The sequence below is a fragment of the Bombina bombina genome, chromosome 8 (genome assembly GCF_027579735.1).
Source record: "Bombina bombina isolate aBomBom1 chromosome 8, aBomBom1.pri, whole genome shotgun sequence".
Taxonomy (NCBI): domain Eukaryota; kingdom Metazoa; phylum Chordata; class Amphibia; order Anura; family Bombinatoridae; genus Bombina; species Bombina bombina.
In genome coordinates, this window is record NC_069506.1 from 82100605 (window position 1) to 82125679 (window position 25075).

At 38.9% G+C, this 25075-nt stretch overlaps 1 protein-coding gene across 3 annotated transcripts in view; it reads left to right on the forward strand.

Moving 5' to 3' along the window:
* Positions 1-25075, forward strand: part of VPS13D (vacuolar protein sorting 13 homolog D) — a 1255097-nt gene that overhangs the window by 142507 nt on the left and 1087515 nt on the right. For all 3 annotated transcript variants that reach the window (XM_053690423.1, XM_053690422.1, XM_053690424.1), the window contains exons 24-25: positions 20563-20743; positions 20828-21010. In XM_053690423.1, coding sequence (XP_053546398.1) covers positions 20563-20743; positions 20828-21010 — 364 coding nt within the window. The remainder of the gene's footprint in view (positions 1-20562; positions 20744-20827; positions 21011-25075) is intronic.

Genomic DNA, 25075 nt, shown 5'->3' on the forward strand with positions numbered 1-25075 from the left:
CTAGACCACGCTCCTGCGTGTATGGGTTTCCTTCTCTACCGGTTTGAAGCGAATTCGGCCTCTATGCTCAGGATCTCGTTTTCCCCAGGCAGCTTCTTGATACAGGTGTTTGTCGTGCACGTCTCAGCGTGTAGATGTAATCTTGGACTTGAAATACAAACGGCCGTTTGTTTTTTTGAACTTTCTTTTCCTCTACTCCTTTCGATAGGGGATAGGTAAAGTTGTTAGTCCAATAATTAGAAAGCAGGTAACAGCAGGTAACGTCTACGCGTTTCGCCAGCAAGCTTTGTCAAGACGGATAGTGTTTGTTCTGAGCCCGGCAGTTTAAAAAGCCCTCTTTTCTTTTTGATTGGTCAGTTGTTCCTTCATTTTGATAGGTGTGATTTTTAAGGTGGATTTCTTTAGTATAAATAAGGTGGAATCTTTCCAGATCTTTATCGCTTACTTCTGATAATTCTTATGCGTCTTTGGATAGGTGTGATTTTTAAGGTGGATTTCTTTAGTATAAATAAGGTGGAATCTTTCCAGATCTTTATCGCTTACTTCTGATAATTCTTATGCGTCTTTGGATATCTAATAATTATAGTTTTTATGTTATAATATATATATAATATATTTAGACTTAATTATAGTGACATTCTCTATGATGGATTCTTATCACATTTAGCTTTTTTATTTGAATAATAATTATAACTAGAAATCATAATCACTCAAGAGAAAAATTTCACAAGGAAAACCACAAGGGAAATTTTAGAAATTACACATCTGAGAAAACACAAAGAGAAAACACTGATCACAATTGGAAATTAGAAACACATAATAGATTTGAAAATTTAAAAATAGATCAAATCACCCCAATAAATGAGGAACATTTTTTAGGGATACCCCCAAAAAAACCAGAAACACCACAAAATCAACTGGCACTAAAAGCACCAACTTTAAGAAAAAGAAACAGAGAGGAACAAGAGGAGGGAGAACAACAACAACAAAAAAATGTCAAGAAAACAAAATAAACCCGCCAATAGGGATTTTTAATCTAAGTAGCAAAATACTAACAAAAGAGCAAGAAAAAGTGCTACAACTTGGTCTAAGTTTTGCCCCTACTGCCAAAATGAATAAATTCAATACACATATTCACATAAGCCAATTTGTACGAAAGTTAACACTAAAAAGATTCTTTGCAAAAAATCCAATAGAAAGACAAATAACCTCTAATAGAACAATCACGAATACAGATACAGCAACCCCAGAAATAAAACACACAAATTTAAAATTGAAATCAAAATTCTATCCAACTAATGAAAAAGGAAGAAACCTCGAGCTCTTTGAAAAACTAGTACAAAATGACATTGCTAAATTAAAACACAATAAACATAAACTAAGAAATCTGTCTAGAAAAGAAAATACAATAATAAAAAACCTACAAAAAGATAAAGAACTGACAATTAAGGCTGCGGATAAGGGAGGAGGTATTGTCCTTTTAGACACAACAAGTTATATCAATGAGGCTAACAGACTCCTAGGAGACATAGACACTTACAAAGAAATTAAAATGGATCCAACAAAAAAATTCTTAAACAAACTAACAAACATACTAAAAGATGCCCAAAGTCAAAATATAATTCATAAAAAGGAATTTGATTTTCTATGTCCTAAATACCCAAGAATACCTGTGTTCTATTACCTGCCAAAACTGCACAAAAAGCTCACTAATCCACCTGGTAGGCCTATAATATCTGGAATAGGGTCTATAACTGCAAACTTATCACAATACATTGACAACTTCCTGCAAAAATATGTAAAAACTCTACCCTCCTACCTTAAAGATACTACTGATATATTACAAAATCTCAATAACTTAGAATGGAAAGATAACTATTTGATTGGCACGTGCGATGTTTCCTCTTTATACACGAGCATACAACATCAACTAGGCACAAAAGCTGCGGAAATGTATATGGTTAGGGATAATACATTAAATCAAAAACAAAGAGACTTTATACTTCAAGGTATTGATTTTATTTTGAACCAGAATTATTTTTCCTTTAACAAGAGATTCTATCTGCAAACAAAGGGAACCGCCATGGGCACGAGATTTGCACCGAGCTATGCAAATTTGTTTTTGGGAAAATGGGAAGAAGAATTCATTCCCAAACATGAGCTCGGTGCAAATCTCGTGCTCTATAAGAGGTACATTGATGACATCATCTTTGTATGGAAAGGGTCATCCATAGAGCTAGATAAATTCATCACAGACATGAATAATAATGATATAGGAATAAACTTCACACATAACATAAGTAAAGAAAAAATTACATTCCTAGACCTGGATATTGAAATTGTTGAAAAAGAAATAACAACAAAAACACACTTCAAAAAAGTAGACGCAAATAACCTAATACACTTTAAAAGCTGTCATTTAAATAAATGGAAGGAAAATATCCCCAAAGGACAATACCTCCGAATAAAACGAAATTGTACAAAAACCTCAGATTATTTAGAACAAACCGAGATACTTGAAAAGAAATTCATAGACAGAGGGTATAATATAGAAACAATAAAAAAGGCAAAAGAACAGGTAGATCAAAAAGATAGAAACACTCTACTTACATATAAAAATAAAAACTCTAACAATTTGGACAATAAAGAAGAGAAAGAAGATAAATTTAATGTTGCACTAATTACTGATTATAATTGTGATCATTATATTTTACAAAAAAATAATTAAAAAACACTGGCACCTAGTTCAAACAGATCCCCTTATAGGTGAAAAAATGACAGAGAATCCGAAAATCATTTTTAAAAAAGCAAAAAATTTTAAAAAAAATACTAGCTCCCAGTGAGTTTAAACAAATTAAAACAAATTCCACACTAGAAAAAGATCTATTAGGAAATAAACTAGCTGGTTTCTACCCTTGTTTCGGCTGCAGATCTTGTAAATTTAGTAACAAATGTAAGAAAATTAAGTCAAATACAAATGGTTTAGTTCATCATATAAAAGAAACCATAATATGTCAGGATAAGGGTGTGATCTACATTATACAATGCACATGCCAATTACAATACATAGGAGAGACCACCAGGACTCTAAGGGAACGCATACGCGAACATCTATCATGTATAGACAGAGGGAATCTAGACACACATTTATATACCCACTTTAGAGAAATACATAAAAACAATTTAAAAGACTTCACCTTCTGGGGCATAAAAAAGCTAAAACCAGAATGGAGAGGAGGCAATTTTGAAGAAAAACTCCTAAGAACAGAAGCAGAGCTAATTTATAATATGCAAACCCTTTATCCAGCAGGATTAAATTCAGAATTAGACTTGTCCCCTTTCCTTCTGTCTTAAAAGTCAATGAAAATATATATAACACAATTTATAAGAAAAACTTGATCCTCATTTAGAATAGTGTGCAATTAGATAAACAAACAGTTAAAGAAACAAATATACACGATAAATAAATGGGAAATTTAAAGTTCAGAAATAAAAGTTCAGAAAAATACCAATCATTTACCATACATCAGAAAGCTATATATCATATGATTCTAAAAGCAAAAAGGCAATTAGTTCTGCCTAAGTAAAGGCTAAACCTCACATTAAGATTAAGAAATTATAAGTTTCAAAATCTCTCCAATATTGCATTTTGAATTAATTTGTCTTTTGAATTTCATTGCAAAAATTATTTTAGTTATAATTATTATTCAAATAAAAAAGCTAAATGTGATAAGAATCCATCATAGAGAATGTCACTATAATTAAGTCTAAATATATTATATATATATTATAACATAAAAACTATAATTATTAGATATCCAAAGACGCATAAGAATTATCAGAAGTAAGCGATAAAGATCTGGAAAGATTCCACCTTATTTATACTAAAGAAATCCACCTTAAAAATCACACCTATCCAAAGACGCATAAGAATTATCAGAAGTAAGCGATAAAGATCTGGAAAGATTCCACCTTATTTATACTAAAGAAATCCACCTTAAAAATCACACCTATCAAAATGAAGGAACAACTGACCAATCAAAAAGAAAAGAGGGCTTTTTAAACTGCCGGGCTCAGAACAAACACTATCCGTCTTGACAAAGCTTGCTGGCGAAACGCGTAGACGTTACCTGCTGTTACCTGCTTTCTAATTATTGGACTAACAACTTTACCTATCCCCTATCGAAAGGAGTAGAGGAAAAGAAAGTTCAAAAAAACAAACGGCCGTTTGTATTTCAAGTCCAAGATTACATCTACACGCTGAGACGTGCACGACAAACACCTGTATCAAGAAGCTGCCTGGGGAAAACGAGATCCTGAGCATAGAGGCCGAATTCGCTTCAAACCGGTAGAGAAGGAAACCCATACACGCAGGAGCGTGGTCTAGGTTTTCATTCTCGACATCGGAGATACCTACATCAAACAGGGAGGAGAGACACAAAGAAAAAACCGGTAAGAGAGACCGAGATACCATCAGACACAGATGTGTCAGAAGAGCCGGTAAGCCCTACCAAAAAATATCAATTTTTACTGAGTACAGACAACTTTGTATATATATTATACACCAAAAGACATTGCTACAAAAAGTTAACAACTTAAACTGTATAAAACAACAATATATTGGACTATGATATGTAAATTGTTTCCATCTGATACAAAGTAACAGTATAAAAGTGGAAACCGATATAATATCTGAGAAATCTCTTGCGGCCACTCAGTATCAGAATTAAGGTGGAAATCAAAGATAAATGATTTAAGGTGAAAATGAAAAACCTAGGTGGAATCTTTTAGAGAAATATACCAAAGTGCTCTTTTTATGCAGTAAATTTTACTTGTTCTTAAACTACAAAGGGAGACGTCCCACAATCTATTCTAAAAGTTATATACATGTTTTATATTGTTTTAATAAATATATTTTTTTGATAAATTGTTTATCAGTCTCCAGACTTTCTCATTTAGCTTCTAGCGCTCCCAAACTACTATTGATTTTTGTTATTTCATACATATCCCCCTAGTTGCCACCCATTTTTCCAATACATTTAATGTGTTGCTAACTCACAATAGGTTAGGCAATTAAATAGGAGGAGTTTTCCTGTGAATATAATGCCTGGGATTATGGGTACACACTATGGTCACTGAGGAGCTAATGAAGTTAATGTGCTTTATGCACTAGGAAACGCGTCTGACCTTTTTCATGTTTTTCCTGACCTGAGCTGCCAGCCGTATCACTTCTTTTGCCTATACACTTGTAATGTGATTTGGAACATTACAATAAAGGAGTTGGATCAAATTACAAATTTACTGTATTCTTTTTGCCTACCTGGGTGCGCTGACTACCACGTTTGCTGTGCCTTAATCAGTGTAAACAAATTATATTGACAGGATTAAACTGAGGAGGTCCTGGTAGACATTTTAGCCGCCTATATGATGCGGAAAATAAAAGTGCAGAGAAAACATGATGGAATCCTATTACTATTCCCCATTAGTTGGCATCTGCTGTTAAAGGAAAGGAACCGTGAAGGGATAAAAAGGGAGGTAACATCAATCTAAATTATACACGGTCCCTCACGCATCTAAAGCCTGGGTCATAACCTTAATGGCGGATCTTTGCGCCAAAAAACTGTCAGAGGCAGTAAAGCAGCGTAATCCCTGACACTAGCTGAAAAACCAGTCAACTGCTCAGCCGCATAGATATATTAAATAGAAAAAACTTCATGAGGGTAACGTGCCACCTGGTCCCTGAATATTCAAGTCCTCTGCATTATATATACCTTCCAAAGAAAAACATATATAAAAGGACGTACCCTCTGCAGTCACAGCAGCTCCAGATCTGTTAGCCTCATCCGACCGCTGACAGGGACCTGAAGACACAAGAAAAATAGAGTAACCAACCCTGGTTTTCTATATTAGGGGTAGCATAGATGTTGAAAGGTAAGCAAGGACTACCTTGCCGTCTTCCAACTTCTAAAAGCCACCATTACTCTTACTAAAGACATTGACATGGACACAACATAACCCCAATCCTTGCTTGCAGGGAAACTACCCATAAAAGGATTAAATATCTCTAGACACATCTTCACACATCCACCCGATGAACGAGGCAAAGAATGACTGGGGATTGTGGGAAATGGGAGGGTACTTAAAGCTTTGCTGGGGTGTTCTTTACCTCCACCTGGTGACCAGGAGTTGAATTCCCACTAGTAATTGAAGTGATTAGTGGACTCTTCATGCCATTGGAAAGATAAAAAGTGTTTTCTCTCCCTGTGACACCTAATAAACACACTTAATAAATAATATATTTGATTAGTTTGCACCAACTTGAATTGAGTTCCAAAGGTAAAGTGTAGCAAGGCATCTTTGGCATAGTTCACTCTATTTAAAGGGTCATTAAGTACTTTGGGATGGTAATATAAAATGATCAATTGTATATTTAAAAAAAGTCTGCAATATACATTTATAATTTATTTTGTCCCCTTATCCTATTACATTCTGAAGTTATGAGGTTTTCAGTTCCTGTTATAAATGCAAGTGCAGAACGCTGTTATATTCCACACAGCCATTGGCTGCACACTCTAGTGACCTATTTATAACTGTCCCTAATGATAAATTATGAAACTTTCACCCAAAGGGACGTGAAAGTATGAATAAAATGTTTGTGGTTCAGACAGAGCATGCAATTTTAAGAAATACTCTTGGTATCCATTTTGAAAGGCAAATCTAGATAGGCTTAAAGGGATAGTCTACTCAAAATTAAACTTTCATGATTCAGATAGAGCATGCAATTTTAGGCAACTGCTCTATCTGAATCATGGAAGGAAAAAATGGGTTTCTCATCCCTTTAATAAAGGATGTATCCTGTAGAATTGTTTGTTGCATTATCTCAGTTTGTCTGTTGAAGGTTCTTTATTTTTCCGGAGCTAAATTCTGTTTCTGCAAGGGGTAAGTTCTACTCCTTTGACACTTGATTCAGAGTAACAGTGTAGGTCTCAGCTTGTTTGTTTACTAACCATTATATGTCTGTTGTCTGTAAGTAACACAAAGGGGTACCATGACTATCTTGGTCTCATAGTTCCTTCATGTTCTGCCTGCCCTGCCAGGTCTTGGTGGGTATTACTAGGGTAAGACTAGATAAACTGATCTACTTTTATCTGATAAACGTTTATTGGATGGTGAGAGCTCAAGAGACATCACATGTGAAATTCTACTTCAGTCTACTAAGAGGAGGCAGAAACACCCCTACATACAAGATCCTTCCCATTCTCTCTGAAACTATTAGTCAAATACTTGCCTCTATGATGGAGTGAGGTGAAATCTCTACTGATTTTCTTGTTTTTTATGGGGGTTCCCCAACTGATATGAGACCCATTTCCTCCTCAGTGTGCCTAAGAAGGACAGAGATGAAGATAGGAGTTAAATCTTTCCCCTGTTCTATAGTGTGCTGCTCCTTGTGTGATCCACAGCCTTCACTAGGTGAAATGGGGATTTATCTGCCCATCCCCTGGGTTACAGAATGCTCTTTCTTTTGAGATGCTTGGTGCTGTGCTTATGGTGTCTTGGATGGGCCAATCTACTAGAAGCAGCTATCTGCATCTGATGTATGCACTGTAGATAAATATGCTGACAGTTAAGTACTCTGGACCTTTAAAGGGACATTAAACGCTTTTAGATGGTAACATAGAATGATAAATCTTATATATAAAAAAAGTCTCCAATATACTTTCATTATTTATTTTGTCCTCTTTTCCTGTAATTCCATTCTGAAAGTGTGGGCTTTTCAGTTCCTGTTAGAAATGGAAGTGCAGAACTCTGTTATGTTCCACACAGCCATTGACTGCACACTCTAGTCACCTGTTTATAACTGTTCCTAATTGGCCACAGCTGAGAAGATAACCTAAGTTACAACATGGCAGCTCCCATTGTTCTATAGACATTAAAACTTTACACTTATTTTGTCAATATTTAAACAGCTAATAAAACTTAAAAAATACATCTACATGTTATTCTCAGATTAATATTTTCTTTAAATGCATCATTCTTTCTCGCAGATTTGTTTAGTGTTTAATGTCCCTTTTTTAAGTTTTAAGGCACTTTTGGGCACTTTTTAAGCTTTTACAAAAATGGGGTAACTGTCTTTAGCGCCACTATAGCCTTATTTACTTATCTATGCTAACATTGAGGAATTTGACATTGTGTTTTGGTTTTAGTGCTCAATGGTAGCGCCGGGTACTCTAAGAATTAACCTACTTTTTTCCTGTTTTCTGAGGAGTTGGAACTTTCTTGTCGGGAGAAACTCTTTGGGCTGGTGGAGGTGGTATTAATTCAAAGAGTGCTGCTTTGACTGTTTTGGCAATGTGTGCTTTATGTCTCAAGTCTTGGTCTGCAGACACAGTTTCTATACAAAGGCTATTATCTCTTCCCCTTCAGGGTAAAATCCTGTTTGGGTTATTGTCACAGTCACTTGAGTAAAAGGAGCATTTGTGCCTCAGGATAAAAAGCCTAAGGGCAAACATATGTTCACACTACAAGAATCAAAAAGCTTCTGCCCAAGGATTAGGGTTCCCAAAACTTCTTGGTCAACCCTTCTTGGTCAAAAAGTTAGCAGACCAAGAAGTCTACTCCAGCCTCCAAGTTTGTATGATGTTGCAGGGCCCATTCCACACAAGTTTCTGTTAGGGGGGAGATTAGATCTTTTGGAGGCTTGGTAGAGGACTACTTAAGATCCTTGGATGTTGAACATTATTTCTCAGGTATATCAAATAAGCATTCTCAGGTTCCATCTTCAGAAATAAATCAGAGATTTCATTGCAATCTCTCTATAGTTCCAAAAAAGGAAGATACCTTTTCGGTTTCACTTTCAAGATGGAGACGATTCACACTATTCTTCCTTTAGTGCAGTAGGGTCAGTTTATTGTCTGCCATAGAATATAAGATGCTTATTTACAGATCCCCCATTCACAATGATCATGTGTGGTTTCTGAGATTTGTCTTTCTAAACTAGCTTTATCAGTTTGTGATGCTTACTTTTGATCTCGCAACAGCACCCAGATTATTTGCCAAGATTCTAGGAACATTGATGGCTGTGGTCCGAGCTCAAGAAATCTCTGTAGTTCCTTGCTTGTGTGATCTTTGGCTCCATGACCATAATAATCTATCTCAGGTTCATGTTATGTCACAGTACAAGACAATTGCTAACATGGTGGAAGACTCACAAATCCCTTGATTAGGAAGCCTCTTTTCTTCAGCCAGCATGGGTGACCATCATCACAGACACCAGCCTGCAATCTTGGGGTGCAGTCTGGGGGTGTCGGAGAGAACCGGGATTGTAGTCTCCTCGGGATGCAAGGTTACCAGTAAACATTCTGGAACACTATGCAATATTTAGATCTCTCTAGAGTTGGCCTGATGCTCATGCAGGTATCCTTTCTCCAATTCCAATCCGACATTGCCACAGCAGTGACTAAAATCAGTCACTTAGTGGAAACTCGCATTTTCCTGGAAAGGAAATTTCCTGCATTGTTAGTTAGACAGAATATTGTCATTGTAGAATCTCAGCTATCCAGATACTAAATGTGAACAATTGGGAGGCGGACTTTCTCATTTGCCAGTGTCTCTGAACCAGGAGGTGTTCAAGCAGATAGTAAGATGTTGGGACTTTCCATAGATTTCATGGTCCCTTGCTTGAATCACAAGCTGCCCTAATATTTGTGCCAGTATTTGGTTTGTGGCTCTTATGCAAATATCCTTGTGTCTGCCTTGGTGGCTTACTCTCCTCCTTTCTCAAAGCCTTTTCTTTCAACAGCATCTCACAACACTAAATTTGAAAGCAATTGAACATCTAGTGCTGTCTTAAAGAAGTTTATCTGATAAAGTTATTGAAATCTTGATTCAGGTCAGGAGAACAGTCACCAGGAGTATTTATCATAAGGTTTGATAAAAGATTTTTAGTCTGGTGTGCTAGCAAAGTGCTAATGTTGGAATTTTTTCCTAGAGTACTCGAGTTCCCACAGGATGGTCTGGAGAAAGGCTTGTCAGACAGTACTTTTAAGGGTCAGATTTTGACTCTATCCATCTTATTTCATAAGAGGATTGCCAAGATTGCTGATATCTAGACATTTGTTTAGGCTCTGATCCAAATTAGACCAGTTATTCAATCAGTTTCTCCTCCGTGGATTTGTACTCTAGTTTTAAGTTTGTTTCAAGACCCTCCTTTTGAACCCATAGGGAGGGTTTAGATCTTTAAATTTATCCTGGAAGGTTCTTTTTCTCTTGCTACTAAGGTAAATAAACCAATGGCACTACTTGTATAAGTACAGAGACTCTTACCCTATCTAGATATCCACACTATAATAGATGTGGTTATATGGGAGCGGTGCTGTATATTGAAACAATGTATTGAGAAAAAAATGTGGAAAGAGATCCACATAGTGATACACCAATAGCACTCAAGAGTCAGAAAAGAAAGCGTAAATTAAAACATTGACATCAAGATATCCATTAAGTTATTGGGAAGTGGTACTTAAACACTAAAATTAAAATATAACTTTTATTGGATAAAACTTACTACAGCAGAGTGCTAATTGAGCATGGGAAATGTTATTACAAGGAGTAAAGTATTAGCATTTGAGAGGATTTCTGAGTGTGCACTAAACCACTATGCACAGTGTGAGACAGACTTGGCACTTTGTTTGTACAATGTCTGCCTGAGTCAGACGGCAGATAACTTTCATTTGCAGAGGAGGTAGGACTTACTTAGCAAAATGTTTTTTCTTCTGTTATGTGTGATCAGTCCACGGGTCATCATTACTTCTGGGATATAACTCCTCCCCAACAGGAAATGCAAGAGGATTCACCCAGCAGAGCTGCATATAGCTCCTCCCCTCTACGTCAGTCCCAGTCATTCTCTTGCACCCAACGACTAGATAGGATGTGTGAGAGGACTATGGTGATTATACTTAGTTTTTATGACTTCAATCAAAAGTTTGTTATTTTACAATAGCACCGGAGCGTGTTATTACTTCTCTGGCAGAGTTTGAGGAAGAATCTGCCAGAGTTTTTTACTATGATTTTAACCGGAGTAGTTAAGATCATATTGCTGTTCTCGGCCATCTGAGGGAGGTAAAGGCTTCAGATCAGGGGACAGCGGGCAGATGAATCTGCATTGAGGTATGTAGCAGTTTTTATTTTCTGAATGGAATTGATGAGAAAATCCTGCCATACCGTTAAAATGACATGTATGTATACACTTCAGTATTCTGGGGATGGTATTTCACCGGAACTACTCTGCTAAAGGTCACTAATACTTTTAATAACTATTTATCATGCTAAACGTTTTTGCTGGAATGTAGAATCGTTTACATTGCTGAGGTACTGTGTGAATAGATATTTGGGCATTATTTTCCACTTGGCAGTTTTTTGCTTGTAATTGTGACAGTTTCGTTTCTCTTCACTGCTGTGTGAGAGAGGGAGGGGCCGTTTTTGGCGCTCTTTACTACGCATCAAAAAATTCCAGTCAGTCACTTTTATTTTTCCTGCATGATCCGGTTCATCTCTGACAGATCTCAGGGGTCTTCAAACTTCTTTGAAGGGAGGTAACTTCTCTCAGCAGAGCTGTGAGAATTCTTATAGTGACTGTGCATAAAAACGTTGCTTTGTACTTTTTATGTCAAATTTAATTATTGTTATTTTACTAATGGGAACAAACCTTTGCTAAGAGTTGTGTTGTTTTAAAGTTTGATGCTATAACTGTTTTTCAGTTCATTATTTCAACTGTTATTTAATCGTTTAGTACCTCTTTGAGGCACAGTATTTTTTTGCTAAAAAAGATTATAACCAAGTTGTAAGTTTTTTGCTAGTGTGTTAAACATGTCTGACTCAGAGGAAGATATCTGTGTCATTTGTTCCAATGCCAAGGTGGAGCCCAATAGAAATTTATGTACTAACTGTATTGATGCTACTTTAAATAAAAGTCAATCTGTACAATGTGAACAAATTTCACCAAACAGCGAGGGGAGAGTTATGCCGACTAACTCGCCTCACGCGGCAGTACCTGCATCTCCCGCCCGGGAGGTGCGTGATATTATGGCGCCTAGTACATCTGGGCGGCCATTACAGATAACATTACAAGATATGGCTACTGTTATGACTGAAGTTTTGTCTAAATTACCAGAACTAAGAGGCAAGCGTGATCACTCTGGGGTGAGAACAGAGTGCGCTGACAATGCAAGGGCCATGTCTGATACTGCGTCACAGCTCGCAGAGCATGAGGACGGAGAGCTTCATTCTGTGGGTGACGGTTCTGATCCAAACAAATTGGACTCAGATATTTCAAATTTTAAATTTAAATTGGAGAACCTCCGTGTATTACTAGGGGAGGTCTTAGCAGCTCTTAACGATTGTAACACCGTTGCAATACCAGAGAAACTGTGTAGGTTGGATAAATACTTTGCGGTACCGGCGAGTACTGACGTTTTTCCTATACCTAAGAGACTAACTGAAATTGTTACTAAGGAGTGGGATAGACCCGGTGTGCCGTTCTCACCCCCTCCAATATTTAGAAAGATGTTCCCAATAGACGCCACCACTAGGGACTTATGGCAGACGGTCCCCAAGGTGGAGGGAGCAGTTTCTACTTTAGCTAAGCGTACCACTATCCCGGTGGAGGATAGCTGTGCTTTTTCAGATCCAATGGATAAAAAGTTAGAGGGTTACCTTAAGAAAATGTTTGTTCAACAAGGTTTTATATTACAACCCCTTGCATGTATCGCGCCGATTACGGCTGCGGCAGCATTTTGGATTGAGTCGCTGGAAGAGAACCTTAGTTCATCTACGCTAGACGACATTACGGACAGGCTTAGAGTCCTTAAACTAGCTAATTCTTTCATTTCGGAGGCCGTAGTACATTTAACTAAACTCACGGCTAAGAACTCAGGATTCGCCATACAGGCACGTAGGGCGCTGTGGCTAAAATCCTGGTCAGCTGATGTGACTTCTAAGTCCAAATTACTTAATATACCTTTCAAGGGGCAGTCTTTATTTGGGCCCGGTTTGAAAGAAATTATCGCTGACATTACAGGTGGTAAGGGCCACGCCCTACCTCAAGACAAAGCCAAAGCTAAGGCTAGACAGTCTAATTTTCGTCCCTTTCGGAATTTCAAAACAGGAGCAGCATCAACCTCCACTGCACCAAAACAGGAAGGAGCTGTTGCTCGTTACAGGCAAGGCTGGAAGCCTAACCAGTCCTGGAACAAGAGCAAGCAGGCCAGGAAACCTGCTGCTGCCCCAAAGACAGCATGAACCGAGAGCCCCCGATCCGGGACCGGATCTAGTGGGGGGCAGACTCTCTCTCTTTGCCCAGGCCTGGGCAAGAGATGTTCAGGATCCCTGGGCTCTAGAGATCATATCTCAGGGATACCTTCTAGACTTCAAATTATCTCCCCCAAGAGGGAGATTTCATCTGTCAAGGTTGTCAACAAACCAGATAAAGAAAGAAGCGTTTCTACGCTGCGTACAAGATCTGTTATTAATGGGAGTGATCCATCCGGTTCCACGGTCGGAACAAGGACAAGGGTTCTACTCAAACCTGTTTGTGGTTCCCAAAAAAGAGGGAACTTTCAGGCCAATCTTAGATTTAAAGATTCTAAACAAATTCCTAAGAGTTCCATCGTTCAAAATGGAAACTATTCGGACAATCTTACCCATGATCCAAGAGGGTCAGTACATGACCACAGTGGATTTAAAGGATGCTTACCTTCACATACCGATCCACAAAGATCATCACCGGTACCTAAGGTTTGCCTTCTTAGACAGGCACTACCAGTTTGTAGCTCTTCCATTCGGACTGGCTACGGCTCCAAGAATCTTCACAAAGGTTCTGGGTGCCCTTCTAGCGGTACTAAGACCGCGAGGGATTTCGGTAGCTCCGTACCTAGACGACATTCTAATACAAGCTTCAAGCTTTCAAACTGCCAAGTCTCATACAGAGTTAGTTCTGGCATTTCTAAGGTCGCATGGATGGAAGGTGAACGAAAAGAAGAGTTCTCTTTTTCCTCTCACAAGAGTTCCATTCTTGGGGACTCTTATAGATTCTGTAGAAATGAAGATTTACCTGACAGAAGACAGGTTAACAAAGCTTCAAAATGCATGCCGCGTCCTTCATTCCATTCAACACCCGTCAGTAGCTCAATGCATGGAGGTGATCGGCTTAATGGTAGCGGCAATGGACATAGTACCTTTTGCACGTCTACACCTCAGACCGCTGCAATTATGCATGCTAAGTCAGTGGAATGGGGATTACTCAGATTTGTCCCCTACTCTGAATCTGAATCAAGAGACCAGAAATTCTCTTCTATGGTGGCTTCATCGGCCACACCTGTCCAGGGGGATGCCATTCAGCAGGCCAGACTGGACAATTGTAACAACAGACGCCAGCCTACTAGGTTGGGGCGCTGTCTGGAATTCTCTGAAGGCTCAGGGACTATGGAATCAGGAGGAGAGTCTCCTTCCAATAAACATTCTGGAATTGAGAGCAGTTCTCAATGCCCTTCTGGCTTGGCCCCAGTTAACAACTCGGGGGTTCATCAGGTTTCAGTCGGACAACATCACGACTGTAGCTTACATCAACCATCAGGGAGGGACAAGAAGCTCCCTAGCAATGATGGAAGTATCAAAGATAATTCGCTGGGCAGAGTCTCACTCTTGCCACCTGTCAGCAATCCACATCCCGGGAGTGGAGAACTGGGAGGCGGATTTCTTGAGTCGCCAGACTTTTCATCCGGGGGAGTGGGAACTTCATCCGGAGATCTTTGCCCAAATACTTCGACGTTGGGGCAAACCAGAGATAGATCTCATGGCGTCTCGCCAGAACGCCAAACTTCATCGCTACGGGTCCAGATCCAGGGATCCGGGAGCAGTTCTGATAGATGCTTTGACAGCACCTTGGAACTTCAGGATGGCTTATGTGTTTCCACCCTTCCCGCTGCTTCCTCGATTGATTGCCAAAATCAAACAGGAGAGAGCATCAGTAATTCTAATAGCACCTGCATGGCCACGCAGGACTTGGTATGCAGATCTGGTGGACATGTCATCCTGTCCGCCTTGGTCTCTACCTCTAAGACAGGACCTTCTGATACAGGGTCCATTCAAACACCAAAATCTAACTTCTCTGAAGCTGACTGCTTGGAAATTGAACGCTTGATTTTATCAAAACGTGGTTTTTCTGAGTCGGTTATTGATACCCTGATTCAGGCTAGGAAGCCTGTTACCAGAAGGATTTACCATAAAATATGGCGGAAATACCTATACTGGTGCGAATCCAAAGGTTACTCCTGGAGTAAGGTTAGGATCGCTAGGATATTGTCCTTTCTACAAGAAGGTTTAGAAAAGGGTTTATCAGCTAGTTCATTAAAGGGACAGATCTCAGCTCTGTCCATCTTGTTACACAGACGTCTGTCAGAAAATCCAGACGTCCAGTCCTTTTGTCAGGCTTTAGCTAGGATCAAGCCTGTATTTAAAGCTGTTGCTCCACCATGGAGTTTAAACTTAGTTCTTAACGTTTTACAGGGTGTTCCGTTTGAACCCCTTCATTCCATTGATATAAGAATGTTATCTTGGAAAGTTCTGTTTTTAATGGCTATTTCCTCGGCTCGAAGAGTCTCTGAGTTATCAGCCTTACATTGTGATTCCCCTTATCTGATTTTTCACTCAGACAAGGTAGTTCTGCGTACTAAACCTGGGTTCTTACCTAAGGTAGTCACTAACAGGAACATCAATCAAGAGATTGTTGTACCATCCTTGTGTCCAAATCCTTCTTCAAAGAAGGAACGTCTTCTACACAATCTGGATGTAGTTCGTGCCCTCAAGTTCTACTTGCAGGCAACTAAAGATTTTCGCCAAACTTCTTCCTTGTTTGTCGTTTACTCTGGACAGAGGAGAGGTCAAAAAGCTTCTGCTACCTCTCTCTCTTTTTGGCTTCGTAGCATAATACGTTTAGCCTATGAGACTGCTGGGCAGCAGCCTCCTGAAAGAATTACAGCTCACTCCACTAGAGCTGTGGCTTCCACTTGGGCCTTTAAGAATGAGGCCTCTGTTGAACAGATTTGCAAGGCTGCAACTTGGTCTTCGCTTCATACTTTTTCCAAATTTTACAAATTTGACACTTTTGCTTCTTCGGAGGCTATTTTTGGGAGAAAGGTTCTTCAGGCAGTGGTTCCTTCTATATAATGAGCCTGCCTATCCCTCCCGTCATCCGTGTACTTTTGCTTTGGTATTGGTATCCCAGAAGTAATGATGACCCGTGGACTGATCACACATAACAGAAGAAAACATAATTTATGCTTACCTGATAAATTCCTTTCTTCTGTTGTGTGATCAGTCCACGGCCCGCCCTGTTTTAAGGCAGGTAGATATCTTTTAAATTATACTCCAGTCACCACTTCACCCTTGGTTACTCCTTTCTCGTTGATTCTTGGTCGAATGACTGGGACTGACGTAGAGGGGAGGAGCTATATGCAGCTCTGCTGGGTGAATCCTCTTGCATTTCCTGTTGGGGAGGAGTTATATCCCAGAAGTAATGATGACCCGTGGACTGATCACACAACAGAAGAAAGGAATTTATCAGGTAAGCATAAATTATGTTTTATTTCTTGGTGCAATTTCGGATTGTAACTTCAGTGTGGTAGGAGTTGTATGGTGGGGCCAGGGGTCCATAAAAACACATTTTTTTTAGCAGCAGTGTATTTATGATTATTTGACAATTCTATATTTAAAACCATGCAGAAATGTTTCCTCCTCAATACACAAATGGTAGGTGCCTTTTTGGCAGATATGTATATATATATGGGATGCAAGGTGCATAAATGTTTCCTCCTGTGAGTGTTTCTGTGGGTGTCTGTGTTTGTCTTTGTGCTTTGATTTGTGTCTCTATGAGTGTGTATGTGTTTTTTTTCTGTGGGTCTCTCTGTGAGGGTGGGTGTGTATGTCTTTGTGCATTTTCTGTGGATGTCTGTTAGGGTGTGTGCATATGTCTTTGAGCTTTTTCTATGGGTGTCTCTGTGAGGGTGTGTGTATGTTTTGTCTTTGTGTATTTTCCCTGGATGGGTGTGTATGTCTGTTTTCTGTGGATGTCTCTGTGAGGGTGTGTGTGTGTGTGTGTGTGTATGTATGTATCTCTGTGTTTTCTGTGGATGTCTCTGTGATGGTGTGTGTTTTCTGTGGGTGTCTCCGTGAGGGTGTGTGTATGTCTTTGTGTGTTTTCTGTGGGTGTCTCTGTGTGTGTGTGTGTCTTTGTGTGTTTTCTGAGGCTGTCTCTGTCAGTGTTTCCTTGGGTGTATGTGTAAGTTTGAGTTTGTCTGTGTGTGTGTGTCCATTGTCTGTTCCTTTTTAGAACATTTTGGCCTTACTACTGATTATTCACATCTTTCTTCAGACTTTGAGACTAATGAGACCTTTCCGGAAGTCACCTAATCCACCATATAACCTTTAAATTATTGTTTAGGCAGTTCAGGGCCCTTCCTTTCAGCCACTGCATGCTGTTGGCATCTTTCTTTCCAAAAAGATAAGAACTCCATATTTTGTTTTCTAAATCTCCTTTTTTTACAAAGCTGAAGTCTACCTCATTACTTGTCAGGTCAATGTAAACAAGTGCTGAGTGTCTATTTTGGTGTCTGTGTCTGAGTGTGTTTCTTTGCGTGTCTGCTAGAGTGTCTATATGTGAATCCTTATGTGTGAGTGTGTGTGTGTTTCAGTTTATGAGTGTGTCTGTGTGTTTGTATGTTACTACCTTTACAACATTTCCAAGTTTAAATAGACACTTAAGAATAATATATACATATGCATATATACGTTTTAGTCACTTGGTCAAAAATTGCACATGTCAAAGGGGGGGAGGGGGCCTGATCAATTGTTAAGTCAGGGGCCCCAAAATTTCTAGTGGCGGCCCTGTTCCTGAGTGAGCCTTATAATATGTCAGTGACACATATATACCTAATTAGATTACACGTATACGTTAAACATTAGGTACAGTGCTGGAAATTAAGCCCTTCAGATTTATAAACCATAGTAATGGTCCAATATTTAGACCCTGTCGGCTTGTATTTGAGGTTTAGTATGTAGATAATAGCCCACCAAGCATAATGTCTCAAGTCTCAGACCCACTCTAAAGGCGATAGTCTGTATCCTAAAGTCAGTGGTGTGAGAGATCAAATAAGCAGAGTATCAGTGGTAGTAAAAACGAGATCACGCTAATCGTGCCTCCAGGTTGCTATACCTAAAACACAGGAGTTCCCTAGACTCCTTACCAAAGCCCTTCTTTTTCTCTTGGCCAGTTCTTCAACCAGAATAGAGACTGAGCTCTTGGCTTTATCTTGCAAACCTCCTTTCTTGATTTTACTCTGGACAAGGCTATTCTTTGAACTAGCTATTTCTTTCTTCCTAAAAGATCATCTATAGATACTATCAATCCAGAGATTGTGGCTCCTTCTTTGTCCATCTCCTAAGAATTCTAAGCAACAACTTATTCACAACTTGGATGTTGTGGAAGCTTTACAATTCTATAGTGAAACTCCAATGGAATTTAGACTTTCTTCTTCTCTGTTCATTATTCTAGGCCTTGCAAAGGTCGGAAAGCTACTACAAATACCTACCTTATCTGATTGGCTTAATTCGTAAGGCATACCTGAGTGCATTACTGCTCATTCCACTGGAGATGTTTGCCCTTCTAGGGTCTTTCTTGGTCTTCTTTGCAGAGTTTTTCTATATTTTATCACTTTGATTTCTATGCCTCTTTAATAGCTGCTTTGGAAGTAACCTGCCTTAATTGTTTCCCCCCTCCCCATTACATGGTGTCTAGTGGGCTTCACTGCTTGGATATAGGTTCCCACATGTGATGTTTTGTGGACTCTCACCATCTTATAAAAGAAAACAAAATTTATGCTTACCTTTATAAATACATTTCTTTCATGATAGTGACACCTGCCCTTTCTTTTGTAGAGTTTGCGGCAGTACTTGTTTTGCTCCATCTACTTGACCATTTGTATGACTGAGGGATTTAGGGAGAGTAGTATGTAGTGATGTTTTGGCCTCTTCTTAGTGGACCGGACTGTAATTCCCACATGTGATGTCTCGTAGACTCTCACCATTATGAAAGAAATTAATTTATCAGGTAAGCATAAATTTTCTTTTAAATACCTGCTTTTAGCCCTCTACACGGCATCACCTAGCAACCCTCCCTTATATTTTTTGTTTACTGTTTTTTTTTAAATTTTTTTTAATAGTTTTAGAAAGGAAGGAATTTTATACCTTCTGAAAAGGGTGGATATTTGTGTTTTTGTCTGTCAAACTTAAAGGGACAGCCTACTGAATTTGTATTGTTTACAAAGATAGATAATTCCTTTAGTTCACATTCCCATTTCCAAGTTTTTCCACAGTTATATTAAAGGGACATAAAGCCCAACATTTTTCTTGCATAATTCCGATAGAGAATACAATTTTAAACAACTTTCCATTTTTCTTCTATAATTTAATTTGCTTCAGTTTTACGATATCCTTTGTTGAAGAAATATCAATGCACATGAGTAAGCCAATCGCATGAGGCATCTATGTGCAGCTACTGAGCCTATTTAGATATGCTTTTCAACAAAGAGAGAATCAAGAGAATGAATCAAATTAGATAATAGAAGTAAATTGTAAAGTTGTTTAAAACTGCATGCTCTTTCTACATCATGAAAGAAAATATTTGGGTTTCATGTCCCTTTAATGCACTTTTTACCTCTGACAGACTTGCATTTTAGCCAATCAGTGCTGACTCTAGCTGTATAAAACAGTCCAAATGCATTTAGATAAGAGGCGGCCTTCAAGGGTTTAGAAATTAGCATATGAGCCTACCTAGGTTTATCTTTCAACAAAGAATACCAAGAGAACAAAGCAAATGTGATGATAAAAGTAAATTGGAAAGTTGATTCAAATTGCATGCCCTATCTGAATCGTGACAGTTTAATTTTGCTAGACTGTCCCTTTAAGTACAGAACTGCAAAAGACCTGCATACAAAATAAAGTTTTAAAATAATTTAAAACTGTCACTTTGTTAAAAATACACTGTACGTAAAAAAAAAACTAAAAAAAAAACCTCTCTCTTTTAACGTTCCCAGTGATCCATTTGACCTGTTGGTGTGTATTAAATGGTTTATAAATAGCTCCTTTACATTTATTTAGTCATTTGAAACATATGATTTTGCCTGCTGAAACCACCACCTATACTGAAATATTTGATACTGCAGTATTGACTATAGAAAACCAATGTTAACAAAAATCTAAGGGAGAGAGAAAGCACAAACCATTTGGAAAGTAAATTAGAAAGTGGTTTAAATTTGCTTGACCTATCTGAATTATGAAAGTTTAAGTTTGACTACACTGTTCCTTTAAATGGGAAAAACTTTTCTTTAGCTAAACTAAGGAAACTAAGACCAGATATAGAAATTTGGTAAGAGTGAGAATTACTTTTCTGTTAAATATAATAAAAGAAGTTTATTAGAACATAACATGTTAATAAAACATTAATATTTACTGTAGATATGGTCCTCCTGATCCAAGTCTGGAACGGGAATATGACATGCGTTTAAGTTTGCGGATGGCGTCTGTTCAGTACGTTCACACTCAACGTTTTCAATCTGAGGTTGTGGCCTTTATCCAGCATTTCACTCAATTACAAGATGTTCTCGGACGCCAGAGGGCTGCTATCCAGGGGCAAACGGTGAGTTGGTAAATATTTTGTAAACTATAATATTCTGCTATTTTTGCAGTATTGAACTAAGTTCTTTCATTTTTGTTGTTTAAGGTTCGAGACCAAGCACAACGAGGCTCTCGAATTTTGCTTGACATAGAGGCTGGTGCACCTGTACTCCTTATACCTGAAAGCTCTCGATCCAATAATTTAATTGTTGCTAACCTTGGAAAACTAAAAGTGAAAAACAAATTTCTATTTACCGGGAGTCCTGGAACATTTTCTTTAAAAGACAAGGTAGGACAAATCTGGGTTCTTTTTATATGATTATTTATATGACATTTGTAGTAGATGTTCTGCAAATATGTTACCAAATATTGGGCCATATTACAAGTTTTGCTGTATGGCTATAACGCTGAAAAATTGGCCTCTGCGTACGGAATAGCAGGTTTCCCGTATTACGGGTCCCAGTGATACGGCTATACCTCAAGCGTTTTAGCCTGTCCCGCAACTCTCCATTCCGCACTCAAAAAATGGCTTTTGAGTGTGGAATTTTCATTGTGCCTGTATTACAGGTTGTGCAGTCAGGCTATTATTCTTGCGTTATAGCTTATACCGCCCCGATCCTTTCTGCGATCAGCGACCAGTAGTTATGGATTTTGCAAAACAAAAATGTTTCACAAAACTCATAACAAAAATGTTACAAAGTACACTAACACCCATAAACCGCCATCCCCTCGCATTGCAAATACTTTATTAAACTTATTAACACCTAATCTGCTGCCCACCCACATAGCCAACACTAAAATAAAGTATTAACCTCTAAACCGCCGACCCCCACATCACCAACACTAAATAAACCTATTAACCCCTAAACTGCTGACCCCCCACATTTCAACTACTATAATAAACATATTAACTCCTAAACTGCCAGCCCTCCCACATCACACCTAGTACCCCTAAACCGCCGGCCCCCCACATCGCAAATACTAAACCTATTCACCTCTAAACCACCGCCCCCCACATTAAGACACACTAAATTAAACTATTAACCCCTAAACCTAACACTCCCTAACTTTAAATTAAAGTTACAATATACTAACTACGTTAAAATAAATAAAAACTTACCTGTAAAATAAAAAAAAAACCTAAGCTTAAACTATAAATTAACCTAACATTACTATTTTTAAAAACTAAATAAACGAAAAATAAAAAAACAAAGTTACAAAATTAAAAAATCCTGACACTTCGAAACCCCCCACTAAAATTATGAAAAATAAAAAAAATCTAAAATTACAAATAATAATGAACACAATTATCCAAAATAATAAAAATTAAACCTAATCTACTACCCCTATAAAAAAAGCCACCCCAAAATAAAAACACCCCCTAACCTAACAATAATCTACCAATAGCCCTTAAAAGGGCCTTCTGTAGGGCATTGCCCTAAATTAAACAGCTCTTTTACATAACACACACTGAAGATTGAATGCTAGGGTACCTTGCATTCCTATTGGCTGAAATATTCAAATCAGCTAATAGGATTTAAGCAGCTCTCATCCTATTGGCTGATTTGAAAATGTCAGCCAATAGGAATGCAAGGTAACCCAAATATAAAAGGGGTACCTAGCCTGAGAGTGCATGAAGAGAAGCCTCCACGCCACTGAGGACCGCCGTCGCTGAGGACTGCTGCTTCGGATCGCTGCTTCGGATCCGCTCATTGGGGAAGACCGCTCCACACCTCCGGAAAGAAGCTAGAAGATGGTCTCGTGTTGGATAAAGATGGAGCCGCCTGGAAGAGGACCTCAGAAACTGTGAGTACCTATTTCGGGGTTAGATTTTTTATTTTTTATTTTTTTGGGGTGTTTTTTTTTTAGATTAGGGATTTTTATTCTAATGGGAAGCAAAAGAGTTGATTGCCCTTTTAGGGGCAATGGGTAGCTTAGTTTTTTTTTAGTGTTAGGTTTTTTTATTTTCGAGGGTTGGTTTGGTGGGGGGTTTTACTGTTAGGTTGTACTTTGTAATTTTCTTTTAGGTAAAAGAGCTGATTGTTTCAAGGCAATGCTCTACAAAAGTCCCTTTTAAGGGCTATTTGTAGTTTATTGTTAGATTAGGGGGTGTTTTTATTTTTTAGGGGTATTAGATTAGGTTTAATTTTTATTATTTTTGATTATTTTGTTTATTATTTTTTGTAATCTTAGATTTTTTTATTTTCTTCTGTTAAGTGTGATCAGTCCACGGGTCATCATTACTTGTGGGATATTATCTGCTCCCCTACAGGAAGTGCAAGAGGATTCACCCAGCAGAGTTGCTATATAGCTCCTCCCCTCTACGTCACCCCCAGTCATTCTCTTGCACCCAGCAACTAGATAGGTCGTGTGAGAGGACTATGGTGAGACGGAGAGCTTCATTCTGTGGGTGACGGTTCTGATCCAAGTAAACTGGACTCAGACATTTCAAATTTTAAATTTAAGCTTGAGAACCTCCGTGTGTTACTAGGGGAGGTATTAGCGGCTCTGAATGATTGTAACACTGTTGCAATCCCAGAGAAAATGTGTAGGTTGGATAAATATTTTGCGGTACCGACGAGTACTGACGTTTTTCCTATACCTAAGAGACTTACTGACATTGTTACTAAGGAGTGGGATAGACCCGGTGTGCCTTTCTCACCCCCTCCTATATTCAGAAAGATGTTTCCAATAGACGCCGCCACACGGGACTTATGGCAAATGGTCCCTAAGGTGGAGGGAGCAGTTTCTACTTTAGCTAAGCGTACCACTATCCCAGTGGAGGATAGCTGTGCTTTTTCAGATCCAATGGATAAAAAATTAGAGGGTTACCTTAAGAAAATGTTTGTTCAACAAGGGTTTATATTGCAACCTCTTGCATGTATTGCGCCTGTCACGGCTGCAGCAGCATTTTGGTTTGAGTCTCTGGAAGAGACACTTCAATCATCCACACTAGATGACATCACACACAAACTTAAATTCCTTAAGTTAGCTAATTCATTTATTTCAGATGCCGTAGTACATTTAACTAAACTTGCGGCTAAAAATTCAGGATTCGCCATTCAGGCACGCAGAGCTCTGTGGCTGAAATCCTGGTCAGCTGATGTTACGTCTAAATCTAAATTGCTTAATATTCCTTTCAAAGGGCAGACCTTATTCGGGCCCGGCTTGAAAGAGATTATTGCTGACATTACAGGAGGTAAAGGTCATGCCCTGCCTCAGGACAAGGCCAAAGCCAAGGCTAGACAGTCCAATTTTCGTTCCTTTCGTAATTTCAAAGCAGGAGCAGCATCAACTTCCTCTGCACCAAAACAGGAAGGAGCTGTTGCTCGCTACAGACAAGGCTGGAAACCTAACCAGTCCTGGAACAGGGGCAAACAGGCCAGAAAACCTGCTGCTGCCCCTAAGACAGCATGAATTGAGGGCCCCCGATCCGGGACCGGATCTAGTGGGGGGTAGACTTTCCCTCTTCGCCCAGGCTTGGGCAAGAGATGTTCATTATCCCTGGGCGTTAGAGATCATATCTCAGGGATACCTTCTGGACTTCAAATCCTCTCCCCCAAGAGGGAGATTTCATCTGTCAAGGTTGTCAACAAACCTAACAAAGAAGGAAGCGTTTCTACGCCGCGTACAAGATCTTTTATTAATGGGAGTGATCCATCCAGTTCCGCGGTTGGAACTAGGACAAGGGTTTTACTCAAATCTGTTTGTAGTTCCCAAAAAAGAGGGAACCTTCAGGCCAATCTTGGATTTAAAGATCCTAAACAAATTCCTAAGAGTTCCATCGTTCAAGATGGAAACTATTCGAACATTTTTGCCCATGATCCAAGAGGGTCAGTACATGACCACAGTGGATTTAAAGGATGCTTACCTTCACATACCGATTCACAAAAGCCATTACCGGTATCTAAGGTTTGCCTTTTTAGACAGGCATTACCAGTTTGTAGCTCTTCCATTCGGACTGGCTACGGCTCCAAGAATCTTCACAAAGGTTCTGGGCACTCTTCTGGCGGTACTAAGACCGCGAGGAATTTCAGTAGCTCCGTACTTAGACGACATACTGATACAAGCTTCAAGCCTTCAAACTGCCAAATCTCATACAGAGATAGTACTGGCATTTCTAAGGTCGCATGGATGGAAAGTGAACGAAAAGAAAAGTTCTCTCTTTCCACTCACAAGAGTTCCCTTCCTGGGGACTCTGATAGATTCTGTAGAAATGAAGATTTACCTAACAGAGGACAGGTTAACAAAACTTCAAAGTGCATGCCGTGTCCTTCATTCTATTCAACACCCGTCAGTAGCTCAATGCATGGAGGTAATCGGACTAATGGTAGCAGCAATGGACATAGTTCCT